The following is a 24,025-nucleotide window of genomic DNA, read 5'->3' on the forward strand; positions in this document are numbered from 1 at the left end:
ATTTCAAAGTAACTGTTCTTAATACCACCTTTAGATCGCAACCTTAATGGAATACAGTCGATCATATTTTGTATTTTAAATACGTAACGGTGGTACATCTATTCCATTACTCCCAACTTGTAGAACAGGGAGACTGAAGCAAGCAATAGTTGAGGACAGCTATTTCTAGTCCTGTCACAGACATCTGAGGTGCATGAATTTTGTACATATGTAATGCTCAGTTCCAAAAAAAAAAAAAAAAAAAAAAATTTAGTTGTGTCAAATGAATATTCTATTCAATACAGGGATCTTTCTTTTGACCATGACTAAAAAGAAAGTCAAATTTCCTGTCCTCCCACATGCTGAGGCCTTTAAACATGGTAATCAGAATTCATCCAGTCTTGAAAGCTTGCCGAATATCCTGTTATGTACATCAACCATTTTCTAGGTGGTTGAACTGTATGAAAGCAAGGGGTGCATTTAAAACTCATTGCTCAAACTGAAGTTACAATAAAGCAGCCTTTTTATTGCAGTAGACATTTCAAGACATTACATGGACCCACTCCATCGTCAGACCCTGGCCTTGGTCTGGCTGTTGGCTGGCAGTGGCTTGCCCATGTGGATCCCCACTGTGAGGCCAGACTCTTTGCTGGCATATTTCTCTTTGACCTCAGGCTTCAGCAGGAAACCCTTCTCCTTGTCAAAGTAGTCCAAGGGAGCAAAGTACACAGTTGCTTCCCCACAGAGTTTTTGCAGTCGTGTGCGCCAGCCCTCCAGCATGGAGCTGCGAGATTCAGGAGAACCAGTAGCAGGATCCCAGAAGATCTGAGGGGCAAAAACCTGGAAGCCACAGTAGTTCAGGATCCCGTTCTGCACACAGGGAGGAGCAGCAGTTACCACATGACAGATCATTTAATGCTTGGCTCTGTTTATAGTGAGACCTCACCTGCAGTGGCCACAGTGTGACATTGATGTCACCATTGATGCCAGTGTCACTGTACACAGATTCAGGACAGTCAGTGGTGAAGGACAGCATGGCTTTCTTGTCCTGTACAGAGAGCAAGGAGTGAGCAAAGAGGGAGAGGACACAGCCTGAACACAGACATGTTGGTGGAGCTCTCACCTTGAAGATCCCCTCACTGTACCGCTTCTCCTGTGCGTAGGCAAAGCCCAACACCCGATCCATCCACCCCTTCATGATTGCAGGAACAGATGACCAGTACATGGGGAACTGGGAACACAGGTTTAATGGTCATTTTGATGTGGATACCCGTCAGCCGACCATACACATTTCCAGTCAGACACTACCTGAAAGATGACAAGGTCTGCCTCCTTGAGCTTCTCCTGCTCTTTTTTGATGTCATCTGCAATTCCGCCCTCCTCCCATGCCAATTTAATCTGACCTGCATAGCAGTCCTCTGCAGTCTTCACACCACCTGCAACAGAAATTTAGTGTTTGCATCTGAAGAGCAATCAAAGCATTCCTATACCTGCAGAATATTTGTATACCAATGAAGTCCTCAGTAGTAGCAGCAGCTTTGAACTTCATGGCGTACAGATCAGACACCTCTACAGTGCAGCCTTGAGCAGTCAGAGCTGCCACAGCAGCATCTTTGGCAGCAGCATTGAAAGAGGCAGGGCTCTCATGGGCATACACAATCAGCACTTTCTTGGCTGCAAAGCCAAAAGAAAAAATTGATAGAGTTCCAGTCAGATCACAAACACAAATATTTCACATTGTTCAAAATAAGAGACCAAACAAGTTTCAGCAGTTACCAGGAAGAAAAAGTCTTACCCATTCTCAAAACAACAGTAAATGATGAGCGTTCTCGCTAGCTGGTATAATAAGAGGAAAAAGGTGCCCATAATGAAGCAAGACACACCTGCTGCTTTTATACACACTTTGAGCACTACTTCACACAGATGCTGTCAATCAGCAATCAGCCTCATGAGTCAGCCAGCTGCTACTGCGGGATTTTCTCTCAGGTTTCCCACTTTGTACAGACACTTGGGCATAACTCTGAGATTAACCTAAACCTTCAGCCCAGTTCAAACACAAGATGAATTTATAAGGCATATTCATCTTAGTTTCACTCATTCTACAGTGCTATCATGTGGTCAAAGTGTCCTTTCAGTGTAGGAGCTATGGTACATGGTTTAAGTCACCATAACGTACCTTCTTCTAGAAAGTTGATTCTGTTCATCTGGATGGTTTGTTTATAGTGGAAGGAACATTTTGTCAGTCATCCATGTGAGCTCATTGGTGAGAATCGGCTGATTTGAGGTTTTTCCAACATTAGAAATGCACCTTTGCACAATGTCTCAACGTTCCATCACTTACTTGCAACTGGACATGAGGTCAGTCAGTATGTATGAATATGCAAATTGTCATGACCATAGACCAAGAGCATATTCACAGCGAGATAGTATCTGCAACCACAGCATCCTTCCTCGGTTCCCATTTCAATTCAATTCAATTCAATTTTATTTATACAGTGCAGTTTTAAATATTCTGGGAGACACAAGTCAGCCCGCAGTCTCAGAGAAAAGAGCTCTTAAAGGGTGATATGGTACTAGAAAGTCACTGAGTTAAGATGGGGCCTGATTATTGAAGACCTTGTATGTAAGGAGCCAGATTTTGAATTTGGTTCTGGATTTAACAGGTAGCCAGTGAAGGGAAGCCAATATAGGAGAAATATGCTCTCTCTGTCTACCCCCTGTCAGTGCTCTTGCTGCAGCATTTTGGATCAACTGAAGGCTTTTTAGGGCGTTTTTAGGACATCCTGATAATAATGAATTACAGTCGACCAGCCTAAAAGTATTAATTAATGAACTATTTTTTCAGCGTCACACTGAGAGAGGATCTTTCTAATAAACACGTGTTCCCTTCCATTTGCGCAATATCTTTAAAGATATTGCGCAAATAGAAGAAAGCAGTCCTACATATTTATTTAATGTATGCACTGAAGGACATATCCTGGTCAAAATGACTCAAAGGTTCCTGACAGTTTTACTGGAGCCCAATTTCATCCATCCAAATAGAATATTATGGTCAACAGTATCGAACGCTGCACTAAGGTCTAGCAGGACAAGCACAGAGATGAGTCCACTGTCAGAGGCCATAAGAAGATCATTTGTAACCTTCACTAAAGCTGTTTCTATGCTGTGATGAGCTCTGAAACCTGACTGAAACTCTTCAAATAAACCATTCCTCTGCAGAGGATCTGTTAGCTGTTTGACAACAACTGTTTGACAACTTTTATCTCAAGAATTCTTGAGATAAAATAAAGGTTGGAGATTGACCTGTAACTAGCTAAGACAGCTGGGCCAAGAGATTACTTTTTAGGTAATAGTTTAACTACCGCTAGCTTGAAGGCCTGCGGTATAGAGCCGATTATTAGAGATGGGTTGATCATATTTAAGATTGAAGCATAAATTAATGGCAGGATTCTTGGAGCAGTCTTGTAGGAATGGGGTCTAAAAGACACATTGATGGTTTGGAGGAATTAATTACTGAAGTTAACTCAGAAAGATTAATTGGAGAAAAAGACTAAATGAATACAAATCGTACTGAAATTAGATGGATATAATATTACGTCTGTGAAATGATTAAAGTTTTGTTTGTAAAGAAATTCATGAAATCTTTTCTAGTTATCATTAAAGGAATGGTTGGCTTAACAGAGTTTTGAATTTTTGTCAGTCTGGCAACAGTGCTGAAGAGAAACCTTGACTCCGCGCTCAACCCAGCGTTCCTCCCTGTCCAGGATGTGTACATCCTCATCACTGAAAGAGTGTCCACTGGCCTGTAGGTGTAAATAGACTGCAGAGTCCTGGCTTGACGAGGTAGCTCTTCTATGTTGTGCAATCTGCTTCGCCGGAGGTTGTTTGGTTTCTCTGATGTATAAATCCTGGCAATCCTCCTTGCACTTAACAGCATACAGTATATTACTCTGTTTGTGTCGAGAGACCCGATCCTTGGGGTGGACCAATTTTTGGTGCAGCGTGTTTTGGGGTTCAAAAGTAACCGAGACGCGGCGTTTAAGAGGAAATGTGTCTCAACTGTTCTGATACTCCTGACACATACAAGATCACTAAGGGTTTTTGCTTAGGCAGCAGTTGTCCTTCTCTCCTGGATTGGTTGGAGCTTTCTTTAGGCCCCTGGTTTGGGCGGGGAGTCAAGGAGGCCATTTACGTGAAAAGGGAAAGACCATCTCTGAATCGAGGAGGGGGCCTAAGGGTACATCTTTTGCCATCTTACAATGCTGTGATTGCAGCCATTCCCCAACTCTCTGTGAATGGTACTCATGGCCATTGATCAGTGGGCTTTAATCAGTAAGCTTTGATCAGTGGTTGCTGATCAATGGTCATGACAATTTGCATATTAATGATCAAGGAACTGACCTCTGTGCAAATGTACTGTTTATAAGCTGGGGAAACCTGCAGTCAGCTGGGACTGAAGAAGTCACTTGGAAGAGTGACAAAATGTTTCTTCCATTGAAAACACTACGTTCAGATGAACAGAATCAACCTTTCGGGATTTACTTACCTGGATCATTGAGCATGCATCTAGAGATTTTTAGTTTGTTGTTTAGGAGCTGACACAGTCTCTAAGGGGATGGGGTTTGGAGGATAACAGGAAAAGAGAAGCTGCAGAGAGGCATGTAAGACTGCAACTCTGCTTCCTGGTCCCAGTTCTGGATAGTCACATTTTGGGGGTTTAATCAACTTGGCCAGATTTCTAGAAATGAGAGCTGCTCCATCCAAAGTGGGATGGATGCCGTCTTTCCTAACAAGACCAGGTTTCCCCCAGAAAGTTTCCCAGTTATCTATAAAGCCCACATCATTTTTTGGACACCACTCAGACAGCCAGCAATTTAAGGAGTACGTGTGGCTAAACATGTCACTCCTGGTTGGGGAGGGGACCAGAGAAAACTACACAATCCAACATTGTTTTGGCAAAGTTACACACCGATTCAGTATTGATTTTAGTGACTTCCTATTGATGTAACCGAGTATATCATTATGGGATATGGCATATATCTATAGGTTTTTAATTACATTTTCTGACAAGCTACACAAAAGCACCACCGTATGTTGCAACAAGAACAGGAAGCTATACTCTACCACAAAGAGAGCACCACCCTTTCAACCTGGCACCAGCTTTTCCCTTCAATGGCCTCCTCAACTCCTCTTCAAGGTGAGTCAAGCGGTTCTCTTTTTGAAGAAAGCAGACAGTAGTGCTGTCGGTAGCATTTGCCTACATGAGATTTGTTATTTTCTCAAGAAACAAGGACACATTTTTTTTCCCTTGAGCATTTTTCTATTGGCATTAGGTAAAAAAAATTAGCTTGAACATTCTGCTCCAGGTGAGGCTTGAACTCACAACCTTGGCATTACTCTGCCCAATGCTGTCATATAAGTACTGCGCGCTAACCGATTGCGCCACTGGAGCTCTGAAAAAAAACCCTTCATGGACCTATAATAAATCAAAGAAAAATTAATGAACAAATGAGCACTAGGCTTAAGATAGGCTGGCAGCCTGTCTAGGGTGTGTACCGCCTCTTTTTGTTTGTTGTGTATTTTTGTCATTCAAGGACCAGGGACATAGAGCCACAACATTGCTCTGTCTAATACTATCATACATGCACTGATTGGAGCACCACAAGAAAGGGTGTACCCCGCCTCATCTTAACGCTTAAAGTACAAGATACTTGTTTATAACTCAGCATACAAATAGGCTGAATTATTCGACAGTCTGTTTATGTAGTATATGTTGCATATTTTCCTATTTCATATTAGGGTGTTAGCCAACACAACCTTTGTAGCAGTAACCTACAAGAGTTTTTCTATCATAAATGTGGAGAAGCATGAAGCCACTGCTCCAGGTGAGGCTTCAACTCTCACCCTCAGCATTGCTCAGCCAAATACTGTCATATAAGTACCGCGCACTAACCGATTGCGCCACTGGAGCTACATTCAAATCTGGAGCATTCATATACCTATTTAAAAAATTAAGGAGAAATGAGAAATTTCACACTATAGGATATAAAATGGACTGTACAACAGGCCAGTTTCCCATTTAGGATGTACCCTGCCTCTTGCCCAATGGGAGTTGGGATAGGTTCCAGCCCCAAATCAGTATCAACTGGTGAATGGAAAAGAAACAGAAAGTGTATTGCAGAAAAATGAAATTTTGGATGTAATTGGACCCAGTGTTTTTAGGCTGCCAGCTTCAGGACAACCATTTCTAATTCTCTCAAAGACATCTTATGTTGGAATTTTGTACATACAAAACTCTAAATGGCTAATGAGTTAAAATGTATTTAGATGTGTCATTTTTGGCCACTACTGGAAGATATGGTGGTACTGCCTGACCACACCTTCATATTTTAAAGTGCCACATTTCCCCTCCGCTCACATGCTGAAAATTACTTGGCAATGTGAGTTCCTCTCTCCCCTTTATGAGAAGCACCAACATTCCAGCAGTGGTGCTACTGGTAGAGAGACAGTACCTGTACAGGAAAGAGGCGATGAAGTAGTGCCAAGTGAACCATGAAGGTGACGACACCATCACGTTCTAGATGGTGTAGTGAGCTCGATGGATCAAGCCGTCACTCAGCATGCTAATGTGAAGCAGCTCACTGGATTTACCACACATTGCATCAGTTCTTTGTGTACCATTGTCAGCTCACATTTCTGGTATACAACAAAGCCCCAAGTGTCAATTTGGTCAGTGTTGGATAACGACAGCAGTCTTGAAAGCCTACAGAGACAACTTTGTGTACATGTACCATTTTCTAGATGGCTGAACTGTATGAAACCCGAGTGGTGCATTTAAAACTCATTGCTCAAACTGAAGTTACAATAAAGCAGCCTTTTTATTGCAGCACACATTTTAAGACATTACATGGACCCACTCCATTGTCAGACCCCGGCCTTGGTCTGGCTGTTGGCTGGCAGTGGCTTGCCCATGTGGATCCCCACTGTGAGGCCAGACTCTTTGCTGGCATATTTCTCTTTGACCTCAGGCTTCAGCAGGAAACCCTTCTCCTTGTCAAAGTAGTCCAAGGGAGTAAAGTACACAGTTGCTTCCCCACAGAGATTTTGCAGTCGTGTGTGCCAGCCCTCCAGCATGGAGCTGCGAGATTCAGGAGAACCAGCAGCAGGATCCCAGAAGATCTGAGGGGCAAAAACCTGGAAGCCACAGTAGTTCAGGATCCCGTTCTGCACACAGGGAGGAGCAGCTGTTACCACATGACAGATCATTTAATGCTTGGCTCTGTTTATAGTGAGACCTCACCTGCAGTGGCCACAGTGTGACATTGATGTCACTATTGATGCCAGTGTCACTGTACACAGATTCAGGACAGTCAGTGGTGAAGGACAGCATGGCTTTCTTGTCCTGTACAGAGAGCAAGGAGTGAGCAAAGAGGGAGAGGACACAGCCTGAACACAGACATGTTGGTGGAGCTCTCACCTTGAAGATCCCCTCACTGTACCGCTTCTCCTGTGCGTAGGCAAAGCCCAACACCCGATCCATCCACCCCTTCATGATTGCAGGAACAGATGACCAGTACATGGGGAACTGGGAACACAGGTTTAATGGTCATTTTGATGTTGACACCTGTTAGTTGACCACAAAGAGGATTCCAGCCAGACACTACCTGAAAGATGACAAGGTCTGCCTCCTTGAGCTTCTTCTGCTCTTTTTTGATGTCATCTGCAAGTCTGCCCTCCTCTGATGCCAATTTGATCTCCTTTGCGTAGCAGAAGTTCTCAGCATCCTTCACTCCACCTGCATTTAAAGCCAGTGTTTACATTTGAGAGCAATCAAAGCATTCCTATACCTGCAGGATATTTGTATACCAGTGATGTCCTCAGTAGTAGCAGCAGCTTTGAACTTCATGGCATACAGGTCAGACACCTCTACAGTGCAGCCTTGAGCAGTCAGAGCTGCCACAGCAGCATCTTTGGCAGCAGCATTGAAAGAGGCAGGGCTCTCATGGGCATACACAATCAGCACTTTCTTGGCTGCAAAGCCAAGGAGAATAGATTAAATTCCTACTAGGTCAAGAATATTTTAATCACACACTATGAAGAAAAAAAACAAAACAAACTATTACAACCTCCAATGTTTAAGTTAAGTAACAATACCAGCAATCATGACCACAGAAGAATGGGGAGGGATAAAAAGAGATACTTACACATTTCGAAGCAAGTACCTGACTATGACTGATCAGCCTTGCAAGTAGGTTGTTGGAGAAAGCTGCTACTACTACTGGAAGGCTTGGCATGGTGGTTTTATATACCTTCTAGCTCTCGTTACTTCAGGTGCTCTCCATCAGCAATCAGGGTCATCAATCAGACTGATTGGCTGATTGATGGCTGGCTCTGAGTACCACTGAATTGGCTCGATATCAGCTAATAGTATTATTAGTATAGTATTAGTATTGCAACAGGTGTCTTACCTTGAGAAATGCAAATATACAATTACCTGGCAGAACACAGGAACTGGACTGTACTTCATAGTTTAAAGCAAATTGGCAAAAGGTGCAATTTAAAAAAAAATATCATGTTAAATGCAAAGTAAAATGATCAAAGTCAGAAGTGAAAAGTATTGTATGGAAACAGATAAAAACGCAGTGGCAACTTAATTGGGAAAACAGTACAAGGGGAACACATTTGTATTCATTACTAAATAAAACTGGCACCATACTCTATCAAAGGACCAGTAGAAGGAAGCATAGTCTTAAACAGAAGCCCCAGGTACACCACCAACCTGTTCATGTGTCTAACCATTTTTCCCCACTCGGCGACACACCCGCCGGGGGTCAAACTCTGGTAATTGGTGATTCTGTTCTCAAACATGTGAAGCTAGAGACACCGGCAACCATACTCAATTCTCTTCCAGGGGCCAGAGCAGGCGACAATGAAGGAAATTTAAAACTGCTGGCTAAGGGTAAACGTAAATTAAGTAAAATCATAATTCACGTCGGCAGTAATGACACCCGGTTATGCCAATCGGAGGTCACTAAAATCAATATTGAATCGGTGTGTAACTTTGCCAAAACAATGTCGGACTCTGTAGTTTTCTCTGGTCCCCTCCCCAATCAGACCAGGAGTGACATGTTTAGCCGCATGTTCTCCTTAAATTGCTGGCTGTCTGAGTGGTGTCCCAGAAACGATGTGGGCTTCATAGATAATTGGCAAACCTTCTGGAGGAAACCTGGTCTTGTTAGGAGAGACAGCATCCATCCCACTTTGGATGGAGCAGCTCTCATTTCTAGAAATATGGACAAATTTATTAAACCCCCCAAAATATGACTATCCAGAGTTGGGGCCAGGAAGCAGAGTTGCAGTCTTACACGCCTCTCTGCAGCTTCTCTCCTCCTGCTACCCCCCCCCCCCCCAGAAAAAAAACCCATCTCCATAGAGACTGTGTCAGCTCCCAAAGAGACAAAAAACTAACTAAAAACCAGCAACAAACAACTTAAACATAAAAAATCACAAAGAGAGAATCCACATCTGAACCAAAGAGTAAAACAGTGAAATGTGGATGATTAAATATTAGGTATCTCTCCTCCAAGTCTCTGTTAGTACATGACTTAATAATTGATTAACAAATCGATTTACTCTGCCTTACAGAAACCTGGTTGCAGCAGGATGATTATGTTAGTTTAAATGAATCAACACCCCCGAGTCATTCTACCTACCAGAAACCTTGAAGCACAGGCCGAGCAATGGCAGCAATTTTTCACACCAGCCTATTAATTAACGAAAGACCAAGACAGACTTTTAATTCATTTGAAAGCCTGATGCTTAACATTGTCCACCCCAGCTGTGAAACTCAGAAACCGGTCTTACTTGTTATCATCTATTGTCCACCTGGGCCTTACACAGAGTTTCTGTCTGATTTCTCAGACTTTTTATCTGATTTAGTGCTCAGCTCAGATAAAATAATTATTGTGGGTGATTTTAACATCCATGTAGATGCTAAAAATGACAGCCTCAACATGGCATTTAATCTGTTATTAGACTCAATTGGCTTCTCTCAAACTTTAAAAGAACCCACCGATCACTTTAATCACACTCTAGATTTGTTTTAACATATGGAATAGAAACTGAACATTTAACAGTGTTTCCTGAAAACCCTCTCCTGTCTGATCATTTCTTGATAACATTTACATTTACAATAATTGATTACACAGCACTGGAGAGTCGACTTTATCACAGTCAGTGTTGGGGAGTAACGGAATACATGTACCGCCGTTACGTATTTAAAATACAAAATATGAGTAACTGTATTCCATTACAGTTACCGTTTAAAAATGTGGTATTTAGAATACAGTTACTTTGTTGAAATAAATGGATTACACGGCGGTACTTCCCTGTTTCATATTGTCGTGGGTCAGGCCTGTTTGGGTTTTGTTTGACAGCTACGTTCTGTAGTTCCAGGTGGCAGCATTACGGTTGCCATGGCTACAGGGTGACGCTCTCTCTCTCTGTGTTTCCTGGGTGAGAGAGGCCTTTTTGTTGTTGTTGTGCTAAGCTAATAGGCAGAATGCTACAGGTATAGCTCTAAAGAATGTAGCATCATAGGCAGTGTAGTCCGTGCTGCAGGGAGAATGGACTCCCATACCCGTTATGTGTCTGTGAGCGAGGGAGGGAGAAATAGGAAAAATATGAGCTGTCATCTAGCAAAAACGGGAGCTGGAAGCATGTAAATATAATAATAACCACTGCAGCCAAGAAGAGTGCCTGACGAGCCCAGTTGTAAGTAAGCTATTAAGACTCGACTGTACGCTGTGTTCGTGTTTTCCTCCGAAAAATATAAGTTCCATTGGAGCAGCCTTTCAACGCCTCTCTCTGTCTCTAGCTAGCAAAGTTGACCCAGACAACAAAGTAAAGCTAGTTTTCGGCTACGAGCCCGAAACAGGACCCACCATATTAGCCAGAGGTCCCTTTACTACGGTTCGGAGCCGCGGACCTTCAGTAACAGTAATAAATCACAGCAATAGTACATTCAGTAGTTGTAAACAGCATGATAATATATTAAGTAATCCAAAGTATTCAGAATACGTTACTCTCATTGAGTAACGTAACGGAATACGTTACAGAATACATTTTGGGGCATGTATTCTGTATTCTGTAATGGAATACATTTTAAAAGTAACCTTCCCAACACTGATCACAGTAGATGTCTTTCTGAAAGTGCTGTAACTAAGTTAAAGAATATAATCCACCCACTGTTATCGTCTTCAGTGACCTTTACCAACATAGAGCAGAGCAGCTATCTGAACGCTACTCCAACAGACGTTGATTATCTTGTTAATAATTTTACCTCCTCACTACGTACGACTCTGGATACTGTAGCTCCTGTGAAAACTAAGGCCTCAAATTAGAAGTACCTGACTCCGTGGTATAATTCTCAAACACATAGCCTAAAGCAGATAACTCGTAAGCTGGAGAGGAAATGGCCTGTCACAAATTTAGAGGATCGTCATTTAGCCTGGAGAAATAGTTTGCTGCTTTATAAGAAAGCCCCCCGCAAAGCCAGAACATCTTACTATTCGTCACTGATTGAAGAAAATAAGAACAACCCCAGGTTTCTCTTCAGCACTGTAGCCAGGCTGACAAAAAGTCAGAGCTCGGAAACTGGAAAAGTGGAGAACAAAAGAAGAAGTGGCAGAAGTAGTGAAAAGCAGATGGAAAGTATTTGAAATCCCTAAGAAATAGGGGGGAAAGCAAAGACCTGATACAGAACCTGGGAGATGCATCAGGCCCTTTAGCTGAACCATTTACTGTTCACTGAAGGCTCATCAGAAATGTTCTCAGTGGATGGCTGGCTGTCAAGAAGCCATTCTTACGGAAGGGAAATGGGGAGAAAAGGCTGAGGTATGCCAAATTACACAGAAACTGAAGTGAAACATCAGTGGTATTGGGTCTCATGGAGTGATGAATCCAAATGTGAACATTTTATTCACGTTATTATCAATATGAGGTCAGGAGAATGATAAACAGTGCGTATCCATGGCCACCTGTAAAACATAGTGGATGCCACATCAGTGTCACGGTCTGGGGCTGTTTTTCTGACAGTGATGTTTGGATCCACAATGATATAATATCTGGAAACTTCAGACTGGCAACATTTTTCACCATAACAATGATCCCAAACACATTGCCAATGAAGCAACGCAGACCTGGAAAGAAAAACACACACTGGAACACTATCAGTCATTGATTGGCATCCCCAGAGCCCAAAACTCAACATTACTGAAGCAGTGTGGGATCATCATCAAAGAGAAAAGAAAAAAAGGCAGCAAACATGAAAAGAAAAGCTTTGGTGTGACCTCCAAGTGACCTGGAGAATTATTCCCAAAACTATTATAGAAATCACAAGAAAGCTTTCCAAAGAGAGTTTAGAATAAAGGTGTCATACAAATATTGCCAAGTTTGTTAAAATTGTACATGTACTGTATTTCCATGTAAGTTTGCACACATTCCAGTAAGTAGCTCCACCGATTTCGTATTTTCCTAACCACCCCTTATATAAATAAAAAAGGGGTGGTTCAAGATGTTCCAAACTCTTTCAAATATCTGCTCTAGCTACCATAAATAAAGCCATTTACAAAAGTATTCCTGCATAAAATTGCACACTTTGAATGTTATCAGCCCCAATCACCACTGTTGTTTTAGTCACTAAATTAGGTTGAGAGTCAGTGGAGTCAATGCTCTGACAAAAACACTTGAGGATTATGTATGAGATAAGATATTATATACTGTATGCCAATGTTTAAGGTCTGGTTTGCTAGACATGTAAAACTTTACTGTTGATGCTAGGAGTGACTCAGCTAGGGAGCATATTAGCATGGCCATGTTAGCTGCTAGCAGTGACAGAGTTAGAAATATGTCAACGTTAGTTTTATAGTTGAAAAGAAAAGTCAAGTGCTAAATTACTGGCACAGGTGGCAGGACTTAAGAGTCCTGTGAGACCTCTGGCAGCTCTCATTTCTTGACCTCAGCATTGTGATTAGCTCGCCAACTATAACCCAGTATTCAGATTTTGCTGCAAATAGCATATTGTAGAAAACTAATGAAGTCCGTTTGACAAAGCCAGAAAACGTCACTTGACTGCACTTTTAAACACTTGGGTGGCTGCTCTGTACAACTGGACCAACCTGCTTAGTCGCTTAGATTGGTCAGCACAATTACACGTGTTTGGTGGCAACTTGTGTCAAGTGATGAATTTAAAATCAGTGACGCATCAGACTAATCAGGTCAGCCTGAATAAGAACAGGCATCTCCATATAGAAGTAGTCTCTATACGAACTTGCTATGCAGGGTCGTCAGTGAGTACTTGTAGGTAGCAAGTTACTTTAAGTCATTGTGCAGTAGTGTCCAAATTACTGAAATAAAAACCACTTTGCACACATTATCCAGTTACAACTTGAGAGCAGTGATTCATTAATAGACTCGATGCTCAAAAATCAGAACAAAGCAGCCTTTTTATTGCAGCACATATTTTAAGACATTACATGGACCCACTCCATTGTCAGACCCCAGCCTTGGTCTGGCTGTTGGCTGGCAGTGGCTTGCCCATGTGGATCCCCACTGTGAGGCCAGACTCTTTGCTGGCATATTTCTCTTTGACCTCAGGCTTCAGCAGGAAACCCTTCTCCTTGTCAAAGTAGTCCAAGGGAGCAAAGTACACAGTTGCTTCCCCACAGAGATTTTGCAGTCGTGTGCGCCAGCCCTCCAGCATGGAGCTGCGAGATTCAGGAGAACCAGTAGCAGGATCCCAGAAGATCTGAGGGGCAAAAACCTGGAAGCCACAGTAGCTCAGGATCCCGTTCTGCACACAGGGAGGAGCAGCTGTTACTACATGACAGATCATTTAATGCTTGGCTCTGTTTATAGTGAGACCTCACCTGCAGTGGCCACAGTGTGACATTGATGTCACCATTGATGCCAGTGTCACTGTACACAGATTCAGGACAGTCAGTGGTGAAGGACAGCATGGCTTTCTTGTCCTGTACAGAGAGCAAGGAGTGAGCAAAGAGGGAGAGGACACAGCCTGAACACAGATGTTGGAGCTCTCACCTTGAAGATCCCCTCACTGTACCGCTTCTCCTGTGCGTAGGCAAAGCCCAACACCCGATCCATCCACCCCTTCATGATTGCAGGAACAGATGACCAGTACATGGGGAACTGGGAACACAGGTTTAATGGTCATTTTGATGTTGACACCTGTTAGCTGACCCCAAAGACACTTCCAGTCAGACACTACCTGAAAGATGACAAGGTCTGCCTTCTTGAGCTTCTCCTGTTCTTTTTTGATGTCATCTGCAAGTTTGCCCTCCTCTGATGCCAATTTGATCTCCTTTGCGTAGCAGAAGTTCTCAGCATCCTTCACTCCACCTGCATTTAAAGCCAGTGTTTACATTTGAGAGCAATCAAAGCATTCCTATACCTGCAGGATATTTGTATACCAGTGATGTCCTCAGTAGTAGCAGCAGCTTTGAACTTCATGGCGTACAGGTCAGACACCTCTACAGTGCAGCCTTGAGCAGTCAGAGCTGCCACAGCAGCATCTTTGGCAGCAGCGTTGAAAGAGGCAGGGCTCTCATGGGCATACACAATCAGCACTTTCTTGGCTGCAAAGTCAAAGACAATAGTTAACACAAAGTGCCCATTAGATCAGAACCAGTTCATTAAAGCATTGAAAATAAAAACAACCATAAAAAAAATACTTACACATTCTGACGCACGTGCTCCGCTGTGACTGATGATGCTCACAAGTCACTAGTACTCCAATGGGAAAAGCTGCTACTGGTGTAAAGCTCAGTATCCAGTATTTATACACCCAATGGGCTCTGCTTCAACCAGGTGCAGTCAATCAGCAATCAGAGTCATCACTCTGCCAGCTGGAAGTGGGGGATTTTCTCTAAGGCCTCTCATCTTCAGATCTTTTTGTCTTTTAACTGCATGGACACCAAGCATGCATCACTCCTACAAGATGATTAAAATTAGTTTTTCAATGTCTGTCATTTAAAAGAAATGAAAATGAATCATCTTTTAGAGAAACTGATGCCGTCACCATGACATGAATGTTATCTAAGGGTTAATTAATTCTATTAGATGTTGAAATGAGGAGCTAAGCAATTAAACAGGGGAATGATCTTTGTTAATCTATATACTTATGCAAAATTAGCGCCAAGATAAAAGTTTGTAGCTATTACGGATATTACGAAAGCAGCCGTGAAATATTATTACTAAATCCTTCATGCCTGTAGCTGGAAAAGCAAATTATAACATGTCAAGTTCAATCTTCTACAGATCGCATAGAAAACATAGGTTGAGAAAGCATCAAAACAATCGCAACAACTAACTGTGGTCATTCTTCTCTAGCTGCAGGCTGTGGGGGGAGCATAAGCTGCAGGTTAAAAACCTTTTTAAACAGAACAACGGGGGTGCAACAAAGCGTGCACATGTACACACAGTGAAGTCACTCAAAGAAAGCTGCGTGCTCCCACTAACATGATTTATATTCTGAAAACACTCCTCATTCTTCACCTCTGTGTCAAATTGCCATATTTTGTGGGGGTATATTATGGCCCTCACGCAGGCCACAGTGCGTATGAGGCCCCATCTATCATATACAACCCACCCTCTCGAGAACAACACAAACAGACACACAGAGGCAGAGAGATGGAGTAGGCGGCTGGTAGACAAGGCAGAATGTGAGTGTATAACACCACCAAATGACTCTCTCTGACAATGGACACCATTATCTGGCACTGCGTTGTTTTTCTCTTTTATTGGTCTCAGCATATTCATAATTCAACACATGACATACAGGAAACACTAACATAAACATTCTGACTGAAAGAAGAAATCAAGTGACCCATCGGTCAGCTGAGGCTCTCACCTCAAAGACATGCGGCGGCAATGCCAGTTCTAAAACTCAGAATAAACACACCCGGATGCGCTGGCGGACAGCTTTTTGAGGCAATTTGGCGGTACAGCAGGGGGAGAGAGGTTTGAAATCAGTAAAAATGCAAGCGTTAGCTTTAAAGAACAAAAAGCAGAGGGTGTTAGCTCATAGCAAACAGCTGCTGGCAAAGCCGCATGTATTTTTATGCCTCAAAAAGTTGCCGGGACATCACAGCCTTGAGGGAAATGTGACGGATCCATGCCCTTTTCTGCTGCAATGGAAGTGCTTTAGTACCCATGTTTGGGATAGGTAGGTAGAACTGGCCATAGAAAGAAGATGAGTTCAATTTACAGTGATGTAATGACATATACAATATATTATACAGCGGTTTATGTGGGAGGTTTATGTTGTTTGATGCAAGCTGGCTCTTAATTTCTCTGCCTCATTATACTTCAAGCAGATTCATCATGAGTAACATAGTTTCTTAGGTAGAATTATACACATTTTTTGTTGTTTTTATTGTTGGTTTTAAGAGGGCCTGTTATGCATTTTTTTATGTTATGACATATATATATATAGAGAGAGAGAGAGAAATTACAAGTTTCATGACCATATTAAAGAGGATCTGTTCTATTCATTTGTAGTCCGTATTTCTATTCCCGGGCACTACTAAAGTATCTTTTAATAAAAGCAGCTCAAAATAATCCTTATTTATATTTATTTGATCCTTTTTGCAGCCCGTGGTCCGTCCTCTGAGTGAAACAAGTTGTTCAACTGTGTCGCCGCTCCATGTAAGCTATCTTATTCTAATTGGATACCCCTCGTAAACAGAAGGTTTGAACAACAGGTGGGCGGGACTTCTGTTGTCACAGTAAGAATAGGAAAAACTGTGTGAAACTGAGCATTTGGCTCACAGGCGTTACTTATTAAACTTTTAATATCAGCAACACTGATAATATGACCCCTTTAAACATGCCAAGTGTGTGTGTATGAAACAAAAGCTTATGCTCGAGACAGTTTTTTCCATTCTTAACTCTGAATTCCTTTTAGGATGTTCTGTTTGCAAGAAGCAGCCAATCAGTTAAAAGTTGGCTTGAACAGGAGAGGAGATAAAAATGCTTTACTTTGCTTGTGAGAATCTGCACCAAAGCCCAGCATAAGATATACAAGGCTCATTTTGAGCCTGAGTGAATGATGCAAAACCACTTCAGTATAGTCCAAGAATAGAAATATGGAGCCAGAAACAGACCCTACTTAAATATCTCATCTCTCTTCAACACTGATTCCAGCTCATTTATTTAGATTTCAAGAGGTGTGTGAATGACTGAAACTAAAACACAGTTTATAGCAGTCGTGTCTTAAATGGCCAATCTCAGTATAGTGCATTTTCTTTTTTAATGTTAGCAGTGGACTTGTGTCTTGATACCCATATTAAAAGAACCCCATTCCCCCTTAAATGCAGCGCTACCCCTTCCCCACACTAAGTCAAGCCCCCATGCCCCCGCCCAAAATAACTTTATACAAACTGATAAAACTTCACGAAAATTCACCATCAACACAAAGGTCACACAAAGTCCTGTGGTTACGTCCATCCTGTAAAAACTAAAAACAGCGGACATCAACATCCGCTCGGACCACTCCCTCATGTGTTGGTTGATAGGGTCACATATATATAAGCACGCTCTCTACGTGCACCCAGATACAGTATATACATATACAAATGTAATCCCCAGGGGAGTAAAGACAGGCAGCACTTGCAGTCAGGTCAGGCTTATGTTTCTATTGCATTGCAGCTCATTGCATCCTTTTGTTGCCAAACAGTTAGACAGGTTGTTTAAGTGTTGTCAGGGGATACAATGGTATTTTTAGGACTAAAAGTAAAGGGGGGGTTGAGGATTTAATGGCAGAACAGGTGGTGAGAATTCATTAGTGTGTACGCAGAAGTGCAGGTGGAGTGGAGGTCGGAGAGTCCATATCCGATCAATCGTGGATAACAATGGGGCCTCGCATTCTCAGGCTGGGGTGAGGGTGTGGAGGGGCGAGGACAAGCCCCTGCGGTGGACCCTGGGAGACCCTGCGCAGGGTGATTTGCTCACAAGGTTGCCGGCAAGCGTGCCTCAGCTGGGAGCGAGACAACATCCGTCGAGCCCGCCTAGATGGATGGAGACAACATGGGACAAGATGAGTGAAGAAGAAACAGGGATGCAGAGATAAATAGCATTAATAAAACTAAAAGGATGTTCCTGATCTTAGGCGTTTGGTACTTGTTTTATGCTTCCTCTCTGCCATATTTCAGGGGCTTATATTATGCTTTTCATTCAACTCCAGGTCTGAAGCAAACTTCTAAGTGCCTCGGTTCTACAAAAGACTACCAGAGACTGGCTTCATAGTTGGTTAGTCTGGTTGCTCATGTGTTAAAATGCACAACTTTGCAGCTAAAATTAACATGTTTACACCTGGGCAGCAGTTCAACTATGCTTGTAGGATTTTGAAATGTTTTTAATGCAGTAATCTGAAAAAATGGCATACTGTGTGGTGCAGTTTGTGCTCAACATCAGACTGGCTATGTCCATACTATATATTCATCTTTTATTTTTACAACCTTTTCTAACAATCGACACTACTGACTTTGCAAATTCAGATTAATAATACAAAGACTTGGTAAATTTTATAGGTAAGACTTTATCGATCCCCTAGGAAATTCCCTAGCAAGCCAAGCTGCAATGTCAGCAGTTATAACCCATTAGACTACATTTTACAGAAATGGTATTATAAGTAAATTTACCTTTGGTACTTTAACTGCTTAAAAATGCAAATATCAGCAGCTAATCCAACTATTGCCTCAAGGGTCAGGGAAACGATAATCACTCAACTCAACATGAGTCGAAAATCCTTAAATAAATAAAACAAAACAAACAACAACAAAAAATGTTTTTACTAATACTTCAGCACTGAATTGCTGCCATGTGACAGACTGATTGTACAGTAACAAGCAGATGAGTAGGTGTACTTAATAAAGTGGCTTCTGAATGTATTTCTTAGCCTGCAAATAATGCTTGTCTGAGACGATTACTCATGTTGACTGCATCAACACATAGAGCCCAAATATACAAATTATGAAACTGACTTCATGAGACAGCTGATTTATCACCGTGGTCTTGCCATACTGCGCTAATGGTTGTTAATCATCTGGTTGTTTGGTTGGAAAAAATGTAATCATCAGTCAACATCTGATTTCTGGTTTTAGCAGTGTCTCTTAAATGGCAAGAAAATGGCTTCTGATTTCTCTGATCAGCGCAACTTAAGTAGAAAAGTGTAAACAGCCAGTTCAAGACACGAAGATGAAAAATCTCATAAAGAGAGAAAGCTGTGAAGTTTAGGGTAGTTTGAATGATTTAATATGAGCACAGTTCAGCTGGAGGGCAATACATTGCCGATCCAGGCGGTTGAGAAGGTAATTAGATACAACTAGATTCTTCTCATCTCGAGAGATTTACTATAGGAGAGTGCATCGCGTTCCGAGCACCAGAACAAATACACGTGTCTGTTATGAAGTAATAGAGGAGAACATTTTTGCAGGATTTTCTGGCTCGTAGAGGGCTTTGTAGGTAATTTCCAGACTGCAGTGGGCTCTGCGGCGTGACAGGAAAGCACTTTTTACAACCCACAGGCACTAAAGAATCCCAGATTCTTGGGACACACTCACAAGTCTTGGACGGAGCGCTAATTGAATCCAAATGGAGACAAATGCAAGGTGCATAACCACAATGTATAGGTGATTATTCATGGTTCCCTTAGAGCAGTCTGAGACTTAATGCACAGCAAAGCTCTTTGTGCAATCTCATTTTCTTCCCCTTTCCTATTGCTGTAAATGTTGTCTTGTATTGTGAACGCAAAACACACCAGCTGCCTCCAAATCCCCGCTGCACTGCACAACTATAATGTGCCAAACCACAGGGATCTCCTACCGAGCAGATTACAGTACATTATGTGCCAGTACATCCAACAACACGAAATGCGTCTGAATGTGCATGTAAGAGTCTCCGCACTAATCTCTCAAGTACAGTATACCCTGACACTGAGCACCGCATGCGTGTGCTATGGCTCAAAGTTAGAGGACACGCAGTTATAACACGGGGGAAAACAGAACGGATTTATCTCTGCTGGTTGTCTGTTCATCTGGTTGTTGGGAGGAAGAAGACAAACATGTAAATCTATCCTCAAACATATCAGCCTGTCTCATTTATATTCTGCTTTGCTCTGCTTCTGTATCCTAATGTTCCCCATTTCTGACGCTTCGCTATAGACAATTATTCGATATATGATATTATAACACTGTTAATACTCAGGCATTGTTAAGCACTTTAAGCACCATTTTTGCTGTTTTAGCTGTGAAGCTTGTGTATCCATTTTATTTGCAGTTTGATTGCTTAGTTCAGAAGTTCGGAAGTTCGGAGCCTCTCCAAAGGCAAATCCATAAATTCTGAAGGATAATGTGACAAATTTGGGGAAGAAATGAGACATGCTCATTTTCCAGCTCCATATTTAGCACTTTGAGTGCTCCGGAAGAGTAGAAAAGCGCAATATAAGAATCAGTCCATTTACCATTTGCCATTTATTTTTAATCATGGATTCTACTATAGTAGCTTATCATGATTCATAGTTTAAAGTAAGCCCCTTAGTTTTAGCTTTTCTATCCTTAATCTAGTTTTCTTCTGACTGGCTGCAAAAGATTTAATCACCAGTTGGGTGGAGCTTCCTTGCCTCAGATGACCAATCTAGGGATAACCAATTTGTCTAAGACATCATGAAGACCAAAGCCCTAGCCTTTGGTTCACAAGGATTAGCTTTACATACACTCTACCATTGTACTATAACTTGGTTGTTGAGTGTTTATCCAAGTTACATTCTATGTAAACCCTAGATATGGTCGTGTGGGAAAATCTCTGTGAAACTGAAGTTTTGGAAAAATCCAGATCAGCCGATCTGGCACAAGAGCCCGACCACATTCAAAGTCACTTGAATCCCATTTCTTCCTAATTCTCATGCTCGATCTGAACTTCAGAAAGTTGTGCTGCGAGTTACTGTCATGCGACTGGCTGATTAGAGATTTACAAGCAATTAAACAGGTGTATCTACAAAAGTATTTGGTGAGGATATATGAGAGAAAATAAGGAAAACATATTAGGTCCAATTTATAGCAATTTCTCTTTGCAAACATATGATTTTTGTGATATCTTGGGAGTATTCAATTTCAGGAATTAAACCAGCTGCCATTCATTTACTCACCAAAATGATATGGGGTTTTTTTCCCAATTAAATAAGGGGAAAAAGTCACTGGAGTGCTATTTTTTATCAGCAATGAAAGAAATGAGGAACAGTGGTGTAATAGTTTCATATTTACTGGTTATTCATGGACTGCAGTCACCTCAAGGGAGGAAAACATTAAAAGGTAGTAAAAGTGGGCTCTTTATACCTGGTTTATACTTTGAGTGTAAAATGCAATTTACATGCGAACAAAATATTTTAACATACAGTCTTTACATGAAAGCCATGAAAGATTGCTAAAGATTATCATAGTTCCCAGAGGATGTTCTCGCTTACTTTCTTGTACTTTCTTTAAGTAGTCTTCAGGAATAGTTCTCTGGGCTACATGAAAGACATGCTTTGGATGTTGGCTGCCTTTTGTTCCATTTTCAGTTGAGTTCATCCACCTCTGCCTCAATAATGTTGAGGTCCAGGCCCTGGGGGTGCCAGTCTTTGACTGATGGTGTTTTATTCTCTGTTTTTCTATCCAGGTATGTTTTTATTGCACTGGCAGTGATTTTGGAATCATTGTCCTGCTAAAAAATTAAGCCATGCCAAGTAGATCCTTTCCAGATGGCATTGCACGGTGGATGAAAATCTGACGGTACTTTTTGCATCTACAAAGCCATCAACTTTGACAAGATGCCCAACACCACTAGCTGAAATGCAGCCCTAAACCATGACAAAGCCTCCAGCATATTTTACAAATAGCTGTAGACACTCCATGTTTTGCTTTTTTCCTGACCTCCTCTAGACACAATGATGGCAATTCAAATAAAAAGTCTTTCATTTGGATGGATCTCTCTGTAAGACCTGCTGCCGCTGATTTTAAGTCCAGTTCTTGTGTGATTATTGCACAATACACAATATTTTAAAAAGTTAAAAAAAAAAAACATATCTTTTGCATTTTCCTATCCATAGTTTCAAATTTTTTATTGCCTAACTAGTAGAATTGTTTTAATGACGCTCCACTGCGTCACCTAAAATGAAACACATTTTGTCATCTCTACTTTCATTTCTATTTATCTCTCTCCCATCTCCGAATGAGTGGGAGACATCTCCGACCCCTTGTCTATACTCTGTGTTTTCATCATACTCAGAGAGAAGGAGAGGCAAAGAAAAGGAGTTGATGAAACCTCTGATCATTTCTCATTAGCACCAACTTTTCAGGGCACATCTATTAATGCATTTTGTTCAGAAAGGCATTAATTGTCTCTACTAGGAGACAATTAAACAAAGGGTGCAGAATTCAGATCAATGCTGTCCCACTCACACGGCCATGTTGCCTTGGTGGTAACTGAGTGATTCATGCAAGTGCAGCCATGGTTAATGTGGTAATGATATTTCCACTCAGGGCACAACGGTGCCAGGCTCCATCTGCACCAGTTAGCCTCCTCTAATTTTAGCCCCAGTGGTCCGAGGGCGGTTGTGAGAGCCGAGCGCTATGGCTCATTTAGACACAGGCTTAATGGAGGAACATCTTTCTCTTGCACATGGGAACACACACATACGTGTATGAGTCCATGCGGGAAAGTGCATGTGTACATTTAAAGAAAATGTAAATGGATGTAAATTCAGTCATGTAGAAAAAAGTATATTGATGGCTAAAGCAACGCAAAAAGAAACAGACCATGAAGGTGAATACACTTGAATGAACTGTTTTTTTTTTTAATTAAAAATGTATACGCGTATTCAAAGCTTTAAAAACATTTGTTTATAATGCAGAAAAAACCCAACAGCAACAAAATCAATGGCAGGCTGTTTCAGCTGAAAAGCTGGAGGATGATGAAACAGCATGTTTTGAACAGCTGTTTATGGCACAGTTAATCGCATTTATTAATTTTTTTATTAAATTACCTGAATGCACCATGAAATCTTACATTTCAGCTGGACTTTGATTAAATCTTCAGAAAGTATACCATCTTTCACCCGTGCCTTCAAAGACATGCTTGTGCTTATGAGAGGATTCATCATAAGTGGGATATGATATTCACATTCACCCCTTGGGAAGCTGAATGTCTGCACCACCTAACCCTCAGACCCACAGGGCTAATGTAGCTAAAAGGTAACTGAACTGAATCAGACAGCAATAAATAAATAACCAGAAATCTGACCGAGACAAATCCTTAAGCGCCTTGAGGCAACTATTGTTGTGACTTGGCTCTATATAAATAAAACTGAATTGAATTCACAGTGAAGCACAAGATTAATGTCTATATGGGAAAAAATGCATCCACATCCTTGACTGAATCCAAGTATGGGACTAGTCTCAAAGGTTTGAACTGGAATTGTTGTTCTCTGTTTGTTTCTTTGCTCTCTTTACTGTTAGTTTTGATTTTCTGTGAGTCTTCAGTTCTGGATACATGTTAGCTCTAGTTTGTTCGTGTGTCTGCGTTTCACTGTTTCCAGTTAAAAACTGTCATTTTTTTAGTTATCAGGCTCTTATGTCTTCCATCTTTGCTCTTTAGCTCTACTTCCCTTCCTCATTGTCAGTGATTGTCCTCTGCTGTGTGATTCACCTTCACTTGTGTTTCATTACCACACTGTGGTCATGGGGTAATCCCCTGATTAGCCCATGTGTATGTAAAATAGTCCAATTCTTCTCCTTAGTCTCTGTTTACTTACCTGCATATTCTCTTGTGGTGTCTGAATAACATCTGTTTAACATTTGGGCTTTTATCAGTAAATATACAGCTTGTTGTTAATTGGTCTGTTGCACTTTGGCTCTTATGCACTGCACACTCCCCACAGTCTGCAAACTTTAACAAACCGTGAAAGGGGCCAAATTTAGATATAGTAAGCCTA

At 41.6% G+C, this 24,025-nt stretch overlaps 4 protein-coding genes and 1 non-coding gene across 6 annotated transcripts in view; all 5 read right to left on the reverse strand.

Moving 5' to 3' along the window:
* Positions 1-479: 479 nt before the first annotated feature.
* LOC146512495 (NAD(P)H dehydrogenase [quinone] 1-like) lies at positions 480-1,894 on the reverse strand. Its single transcript, XM_085169689.1, has 6 exons — positions 1,775-1,894; positions 1,489-1,653; positions 1,288-1,415; positions 1,103-1,210; positions 926-1,027; positions 480-849 (listed from the first exon to the last, which is right to left on the reverse strand). Exons 1-6 carry the CDS (start codon positions 1,776-1,778, stop codon positions 550-552), a joined length of 807 nt encoding a protein of 268 aa, XP_085025815.1. The 5' UTR covers positions 1,779-1,894; the 3' UTR covers positions 480-549.
* Positions 1,895-5,337: 3,443 nt separating this feature from the next.
* trnai-uau (transfer RNA isoleucine (anticodon UAU)) lies at positions 5,338-5,431 on the reverse strand. The gene is made up of 2 exons: positions 5,394-5,431; positions 5,338-5,373 (listed from the first exon to the last, which is right to left on the reverse strand). It is a non-coding gene; the product is annotated as a tRNA-Ile (tRNA).
* Positions 5,432-6,854: 1,423 nt separating this feature from the next.
* On the reverse strand, positions 6,855-14,798 carry LOC146512497 (NAD(P)H dehydrogenase [quinone] 1-like). 2 transcript variants are annotated; one of them, XM_085169688.1, is made up of 6 exons: positions 14,734-14,798; positions 7,846-8,010; positions 7,644-7,774; positions 7,457-7,564; positions 7,280-7,381; positions 6,855-7,203 (listed from the first exon to the last, which is right to left on the reverse strand). In XM_085169688.1, exons 1-6 carry the CDS (start codon positions 14,735-14,737, stop codon positions 6,904-6,906), a joined length of 810 nt encoding a protein of 269 aa, XP_085025814.1. In that variant the 5' UTR covers positions 14,738-14,798; the 3' UTR covers positions 6,855-6,903. The 2 variants fall into 2 exon arrangements, with proteins under 2 accessions (XP_085025814.1, XP_085025813.1); XM_085169687.1 differs by lacking the exon at positions 14,734-14,798 and adding an exon at positions 8,184-8,297.
* Positions 13,483-14,842, reverse strand: LOC146512498 (NAD(P)H dehydrogenase [quinone] 1-like). The gene is made up of 6 exons (XM_085169686.1): positions 14,734-14,842; positions 14,469-14,633; positions 14,267-14,397; positions 14,080-14,187; positions 13,908-14,009; positions 13,483-13,831 (listed from the first exon to the last, which is right to left on the reverse strand). Exons 1-6 carry the CDS (start codon positions 14,735-14,737, stop codon positions 13,532-13,534), a joined length of 810 nt encoding a protein of 269 aa, XP_085025812.1. The 5' UTR covers positions 14,738-14,842; the 3' UTR covers positions 13,483-13,531.
* A 139-nt stretch (positions 14,843-14,981) lies between these two features.
* mta3 (metastasis associated 1 family, member 3) overlaps positions 14,982-24,025 on the reverse strand; it is a 31,498-nt gene continuing 22,454 nt past the window's right edge. Inside the window, exon 19 of the mRNA XM_085169680.1 lies at positions 14,982-18,065. Coding sequence (XP_085025806.1) covers positions 17,894-18,065 — 172 coding nt within the window. The 3' untranslated portion in view covers positions 14,982-17,893. The remainder of the gene's footprint in view (positions 18,066-24,025) is intronic.

This window comes from Neolamprologus multifasciatus, chromosome 8, assembly GCF_963576455.1.
Source record: "Neolamprologus multifasciatus chromosome 8, fNeoMul1.2, whole genome shotgun sequence".
In the NCBI taxonomy this organism is placed as follows: domain Eukaryota; kingdom Metazoa; phylum Chordata; class Actinopteri; order Cichliformes; family Cichlidae; genus Neolamprologus; species Neolamprologus multifasciatus.

Coding starts and splice junctions, on each gene's coding strand:
- LOC146512495 (XM_085169689.1), bottom strand. Junction 1,416..1,488: donor TACTACTGAGGACTTCATTG/GTATACAAATAT, acceptor TTTCTGTTGCAG/GTGGTGTGAAGACTGCAGAG. Junction 1,211..1,287: donor CAGACCTTGTCATCTTTCAG/GTAGTGTCTGAC, acceptor CTGTGTTCCCAG/TTCCCCATGTACTGGTCATC.
- LOC146512497 (XM_085169688.1), bottom strand. Junction 7,565..7,643: donor CAGACCTTGTCATCTTTCAG/GTAGTGTCTGGC, acceptor CTGTGTTCCCAG/TTCCCCATGTACTGGTCATC. Junction 7,204..7,279: donor TCACACTGTGGCCACTGCAG/GTGAGGTCTCAC, acceptor CCCTGTGTGCAG/AACGGGATCCTGAACTACTG.
- LOC146512498 (XM_085169686.1), bottom strand. Junction 14,010..14,079: donor ACAGTGAGGGGATCTTCAAG/GTGAGAGCTCCA, acceptor CTCTCTGTACAG/GACAAGAAAGCCATGCTGTC. Junction 13,832..13,907: donor TCACACTGTGGCCACTGCAG/GTGAGGTCTCAC, acceptor CCCTGTGTGCAG/AACGGGATCCTGAGCTACTG.